The following is a 7,508-nucleotide window of genomic DNA, read 5'->3' as shown; positions in this document are numbered from 1 at the left end:
ATGCCCATGGCTCAATGTAAGTATTTGCAAGTAAAAAAGCCCAGTTGTATTCATGCAAAATTACAATGACTGGGTAGATAGTGCACAGGTGATCTAATATGTTGCATAATGAAGAGTCCCTAGGTGGAAATGAGCCCAAAGGAAGATGCAAAGAATGAGTTGCCCTGAAGTACACCAAGAAGAGGTAGCCAGTGTTGGATGGAAGGGGTGAGGTGTCTGTTCTCCACTATGGTGCACACTGGGAATCAGGTGAGATGTGCCCTGAGAGGCATCATCTTGCTGAAGACTCTCCCCAGGGCCACCTTGATTTCCCTATTCCTGAGACTATAGATGAAAGGGTTCAGCATGGGGGTGAGCATGGTGTAGAGCACTGAGGACATGAGACTCATCCCAGAGGATGGTGTAGCAGCAGAACTGAGGTAGACCCCAAGGACAGTGCCATAGAACAAGGAGACCACCAGGAGGTGAGATCCACAGGTGGAGAAGGCTTTGTACTTCCCTTCAGCTGATGAGATCCTTAGGATGGAGGAGAAAATCTGAGAATAGGAGAGAAGGATGCCACTGAGAGGGAAGACAGCTAGGACGATGGCCACAGTGTACACCACTATGTTGTTGATGAGAGTGTCAGAGCAGGCGAGCTTCAGGATTTCAGGAAGATCACAGAAGTGAGGGATTTCCATGTTGGTGCAAAAAGACAGCCTCAAAACACTCAAGGTGTCTGGGAGAGTGCCTAGGATGCTGACCAACCAGGACCCCAGAGCCATGAGCAGACAGAGCCGTGGGTTCATGATGGCCATGTAGTGCAAGGGGTGACAGATGGCCACAAAGCGGTCATAGGCCATCAGTGTCAGGAGCAAGTTGTCCTGGCATCCAAACACTAAAAAGAAGCATATCTGTGAGACGCAGCCTGCAAAGGTGATTTCTTTGCTGTGAGTCTGGATGTTCCTGAGAGCCTTGGGGATGGTGGTGGAGGTGAAGCCAATGTCAGCCAGGGACAGGTTGGAGAGGAAGAAGTACATGGGCGTGTGCAGGTGAGAGTCTGAGACGACAGCCAGGATGATGAACAGGTTCCCCAGCACAGTGACTAGGTACATGGCCAGAAGCAGGCCAAAGAGGAGGGACTGCAGGTCAGGGTCATCTGTGAATCCCAGGAGGACAAAGTCTCCAGCTCCTGTTTGGTTTCTTCTTTCCATAGTGCTGGTGTATTTTCCCAGAAGGAACCCCAAATTTACTTCAGCCAGATGCTAGGGAGGCTGTGATAGGAGGACTGCAAGTTGAAAGGCAGACTCAGCAACTTAGTAACATCCTGTCTCACAATAAAAAATTAAAAAATGCCTGGGATGTGACTCAGTGGTTAAGTGCCTCTAGGTTCAATCACTGGTTTTATATATATATATATATATATATATATATATATATATATATATATATATATATATATATATATTTCCAAATAGGGATTCCCATGGATTCCCCAGTGTATTTTATTTAAACCTTGGGAACTCAGAAAATCATTTATTTTGTCTTATCATTTGAGTCTCTTTGCTGACAAGTTTCATTTAACATTTTTACGGCCAAAGCAACAAATGAAGACGTTCCTCTATGTCAGTAGTTCTCAAATGGTGTCCCCAAGAATACCCACCTGGGCATTACCTGGAATCTTGCTGAAAAGTGCATTTTCATGCACACCTCACCTGACACCTGAACCTCACGCTGTAGGTGTGAAGTAGCCTTCTCTGTTTTAAGAAGCCCTGTCAGGAACAGAGGCCCAGTCCTGCTTGGGAACCAGGGCTCTAGATCTTGCCTGCATCCCCACCCAATCCTCATTTCCCAGGTGCTCTGCTGTGTTATGCCTGATAAACATGGGAATGAGCATCTCCTAGTTCCAGGGAGGTTGTCCTGTCATGGGAAGCTCTCTATTTTACTGTGCTGCTTTTCTGTGATATCTACATGTCATATCCTGTGGACATGTGTGGTTCTTTTGCTAGAGCCCCCAACAGCCTCTACTATTATTATTATAGTTTCCATTTCATTTTAATTATGACTTTAAACTATATGCATTCAGAAATGATAGAATTTCTAAATACAGAAATCCTAGAGTTTCTAAAAATAGGCATGAGTCTTAGGCATATTTTTAAAATCACAACAGAATATTCCACCATGGGGAAATGGCTCTTCAAATCTTGCCCATTCTGGACATTTACTTTTCTAGTTTTCTCTATAAAGAAGACAGTTAAGGTTAATTTTAAGTTTATACTTTCTTCTTTTACAATAATCTGCAAAAGACTTCTGCCATTTTTTTAAAAAAAATCAAGTATTCTCTTTTTTACATGCATATAAATGATTGACTTAAACTGACCATTCATCAGGCTGCCAGATCCATATTGTAAAAAATTGTCCATCTTCATGATGTACTTAAGAGTTTAGTAGGGAAAGTCACCTAGCATTATTTATATCAGAATTTGATTTCTTGTTCCAGCTTATTCTTGTAGATGAATGTTAGAATCAGCACCATTGGAAGTAAAATACTATTGGAATTTTATCAGAGATTTCCTTAAAGTTTTAAAGTAATTTGGGAAAAAATGACATCATTACAACATTCAGATTCTCATATCAGTAGCAAGAATTTCTCTCCATGTATTTCAATCCATTTTTAGGTAAATATTAATTTCTCTCCATGTATTTCAATCAATTTTTAGGTAAATATTTGTGGTTTTTAAAAGAAAATGTAGATCATGTTCATTTCTTGTTGATAATATTGAGTATATTCAAGCATTAATGCTGTTAGGAATGATGGTCCGCAATATCATATCCACTATTGTGATTATATTCAGAAAGCATTTGTATTTTTTGTGTTGATGAGATGTCCATAATTTATGAACTTTTAAAAAAATTTCATGATTTTTTTAAAAAGTCTACTTTGACTAAATGATATCACTTTATAACACCTAACCTATTTATTTGGTTAATTCCAGATCCTTGTTAAGGTTTTGTGTAAGATAGGGAATTCTTTGTTTGCCACATAATATGATGCTTAACTCATATTAAATGGTATAATATTAACTATGTTATTTTTATCCCATTAATATGCATTGTTTATCCCTGCATACTTTGAAGAAGCTTTTTAAAATTTTCATCAGAGTGTAATGACTTACTAGCCATTTTTGAAATATAATGTTGATTGCAGTCTCCATGTTCCTAAATAAATTCCAAGCCTTTAATGTGGAGCAAAAGACCAAAGTAGCTACATAATCAAAACACAATATAAAAATAAAGTAAACATATACATGGGCATGAAAAATCTCTAAAAGTAGAGGAACTGACTAAAAAATTTTTGGTAGAAGTAAAAAAAATCTTCAGAAATTATAACTTTATATTGAAATCATCTGGAGGGAAAAGGGCACCACGTAGAAAACTGCAAAAATAATCTACTTGGTTAGTCAATGTTAATATATTTCATTAATAAAATCTCACTTATAAATTAAGATTAATGTATTGCTTGGTAAAAGGTTGAGAGAGTTAAAGATTCATTAAAGGGATATTAAAATTAAATGTTTGAGAAGATTTTCATTCTTACCATTAATTTATAAAAGTGTAATAAAAATAAGATTCCATTTTCATGGAAGTAAGTGAGAAGTCCTTTTTTAAAAAAAAGGTAGCCATGCCAAATTCTGTGATGGGGAAAGGAAGTAACATTTCAGGTACTGATATGAGAGGATACTTGGACCGCCTTTCTGGGATGCAGAAATTAAATCATCAAATAGCCCTTTTATAAATTCTACAAGAGTCACCAGCATATGACCAGGGATCTCCTGAGTAGTGACATCATTGTTTCTTTTTGGATTTGTTTCTTAGTGTGTCATATAAAAACTGCAAATGAATACATATGTCATCGATCCTTAAAAAATAGCAACCTTAAAACTTAAAAAATTTGGAAATAAAAATACCATTAGGCAAAACAAAAGCAGAAAGAAGCATAAAATGAAGGTAAAAGCAGAGCTAGAGAACTTAAAAGGAGAAAGACCCTAGAATAGAAAAACAAATTCCAGATCTAATTCTATAGCATCCACAACTAGAAAAAGTCAGACATCAAATGAAATGGATTAAAGGAGACAAGAGGAGGAAGGAGCAGGTGTGATGTAAGAAGCAGTAAATTCCATGCATGTGTGATTATGTAAAATGACCCCAATATTATGCATAACTGCAATGCACTAATAAAACCCTTCAAAAAGACAAAAAGTGATGGGTTGGGATTGTAGCTCAGTGGTAGAGTGCTTGCCTAGCATGTGTGAGGCACTGTGTTCGATCTTCAGTACCATATATAAATAAAAAATTAAAACAAAGGTTAGAAAAAAAATCTTTTAAAAAAAGACAAAAAGTGAATTGAAATGTCTAGAATTAGGAAAGAGAAAAATGAACACAGAGGTAAGGAAATGCTCAAACTTACAAGATAATATTTCTTACATCTCTAAGTTGCATATACTAATTTACAGTAAGCAGGTGGGGGTTAGAGAAGAATAGATGAACTTGGGGTTAGACAGAAGGGAGAGAAGGGAGGACAGAGGATATAGGGGTCATAAGGAAAGTAGAATGAATTGGACATTATTAACCTATGTGCATATATGAATACCCCAGCTGTGTGATTCTATATCATATACAATCATAAGAGTGAGAAGTTGTACTCCATTTATGTATGATGTGTCAAAATGCATCCTACTGTCATGTATGACTAATTAGAACAAATAAAAAATAAATAAAATGAATGGAAAAAAAAGTATGCAACTGTCCCAAAGTAGAACTTATTTCTAGGGATTGTCCTAAGTTGATGGAAGATAACAAATCAACAACCAAGGAAAAAAGCCAAAAAATTACAAGACTTACCACCAAAAATGCTCTGGCCGGACCTTTAGGTGGGAGCAGAAGCAGAATTCTTCTTTAAGTAAAGAAGAAAACTAAGTTTCTCATCACTAATCATTTGTCAGCAGCCTGGAAATGCAAACCAGTGCAATAGATGGAGAAAAAGGCACCAGAGACCTGATTATGGAAAAGGCAAAGTGTCTACTGGAGAATGATCTTGGCCAAATTCTGTTGTTATAGCATTTGCATGTACGAATATGTACCAACAAATCCCAACTATGTACAACCAAAATGCATCAGTAAGAAACAGGGAAAAGGCAAGGTGTGGTTTATGGAGGATAGAGTGGCTGCAGATGACAGATTGGTGGCTTCAGACTTATTGTAACTGGGTGTGATTTTACTAAGCCTGTTCACACAAAGCCAGTGTGTAAAAAGCAGAGGTCACGGTAGGTGGCGTGGAGGCAGATAGCACATTGAGATCTTTGGCAAATATTGCTTTTTTCTATTTCTGAATTTCCATTTTCAATTCTAACCCAGAAGTCTCAGTATTCTCTGTAACTTTTCTACACATCTAACTTATTAAAAAATAAAATGTTGACAGAAGGGACAAAATGTTGCATTTTTACATGCAGAGAATTTATTAGGAAATAGATCTCCAGCATGCCAAATATTAATGAAATTTACAATACCTAGAATGGAGACCAGATCCTTACAAACACACAGCCAATGGGAGATTTAATCTGTATAATTACTTGAGGACCTGCCTTGTGTTATGATTTATATAACTTGATTCATTATATCATCATTGCTGTTTTTATATAACAGAAACAAAATGTGTTATGATAATGCAATGATAATAATGAACAAGTGTAGGCACTCACTTCCTGTTAGAGAATATTATCACTTTATCACACCTGATTTACTTTCATTTCATCCCAACATGATTCCTATGAAGTAAACACTATTATGATCCTTATTTCATGAATATAGAAACTGAGACAAAAAACATTCCATAACATGATGTCAGAAGATGTATGGCTGGACTTGAGTTAACTATACAATATACAAAAGAAGGTACCGTGACATAATGAAGGGGTAGTTTCATAGATAAATGAAAAAGAAGCTTCTCTGATACAGGAGAAGAAAGTCCCCTCTAGTGGCTCCAGAACAATGGTGGAGATGTGCAGGGAACACTTGAGAGAAGGTCAGTTCCATCAGGAAGGTGAGAGATGCTCAGATCTGGGTACCAGAAAAGAGAAGTAAGATGAGAGGGGAGGGAGAGGGAGAGAAGTCGAGAGACACGGGAGCTGACTGCACAGACTGCTTGAGGTGAGGGCCCCTCCTCACCACAGTGTCCCCAGTTGAGCCACCAAGTCTCCTTCTGTGAGGCTTTTCTGCCTCCCACCTGCTCTTACATCAGCAGCCCTTGGGGTGGTGAGCTCCTGCTCTTCCTTCCCTGGGTGATGAGGGTCAGCTCAGTCCTGAGGAAATGCAGGAGGTGGCCTCAGGCATGAGTGCTCTTCAAGGTTCTGGTGAATCCTCTCATTCCTGGCAGAGCTGAGCTTGGTTGAGAGGATCAGGGGCATATTTACTATTTCCAGGGCCTGGGAGGTTGAATTCTCATGAATGCTCATTAAATTAATTGTTACATTGTTATTCTATTCTCTGAGCAATTGAGTTTCCATAAGTGAGAAAACCAGACTAGAAAGATAATTTTGCATGCAGCCAGTTTTGTATCCCTTGTAACCCAGGTCCTTGGGTTACAAGAAAGATGCCAGCCAGAAGCAAACACTGCATGTGAGCATTTGTATGTGGAGGCCAATGGAGCCTCAATCTATGTACAGAAGCTGGCATCTTCTTCACAGGAGGAGTTCAACACATGTATGTGCTTTTGAGTGAAAATGAAAGAAAACTTACTCGTGCATTCCCTGGCCTTTGAGAAGAGATTATTCTTTAAAAATGCAAGTTGTCCCTTGAGATAAACGGGCATTTCCAATATTTCAAATCAAAGTTATGAAATAACTTTGAGAAAGTACGAAAGAGACAAAGGTGAACACAGTTAGGATGACAAAGAGCAGAAAGCTTCACAAAGTGAGTTATGAAATTGTTGTAGAGGAGTTGAAACCAAAGAAAGGGAAACTCAAGAAAATAAACCGAAGGAACAAGTTCCACTTCCACCATCTGAACAAACTGGCCATTTCTTGTTCTGAGGCTTCAAACTTTGCAGTCAACAGCAATTTTTTAGTCTCAGGACAGTGGATGCTTATATAGTTTATCTGAGAATATTTTCAGAGCACTCTTGATGTCCTTATTCCTCAGACTGTAAATGAAGTGGTTCGTCATGGGGGTGACCACAGTGTATGTCACCAAGGCTCTTGCACTTGAGTGTGAGTTTTGGGTCACAGCAGAACTCAGGTATACACTTAGAATAGTACAATAAAATAAGGGGACCACAGAGAGGTGAGATACATAGGTGGATGCTTTATAACTCCTCTGAGCTGATGAGATCTCACAGATGGAGGAAACAAGTTGTTCCTTATATTTTAGTTTTAAGCAGCTTCCCTGAGACCTAGCTATAGTTGAAGGACTGCACATATGTCATGTGCACAATCTGATGAGTCCAGACATGTACAGAGCCTGGTGCCCCCATG

The 7,508-nt window shown here is 38.3% G+C and overlaps 1 protein-coding gene across 1 annotated transcript; it reads right to left on the bottom strand.

Annotated features, from left to right (window-relative positions):
• Positions 1-245: 245 nt before the first annotated feature.
• On the bottom strand, positions 246-1,193 carry LOC114107715 (olfactory receptor 7C2-like). Its single transcript, XM_027955078.2, has one exon. The coding sequence runs from the start codon at positions 1,191-1,193 to the stop codon at positions 246-248; it is 948 nt and encodes a 315-aa protein (XP_027810879.2).
• Between the last annotated feature and the right edge of the window lie 6,315 nt (positions 1,194-7,508).

Source organism: Marmota flaviventris, chromosome 1, assembly GCF_047511675.1.
Source record: "Marmota flaviventris isolate mMarFla1 chromosome 1, mMarFla1.hap1, whole genome shotgun sequence".
In the NCBI taxonomy this organism is placed as follows: Eukaryota; Metazoa; Chordata; class Mammalia; order Rodentia; family Sciuridae; genus Marmota; species Marmota flaviventris.
This window is presented reverse-complemented; position numbering and strand designations above follow the sequence as displayed.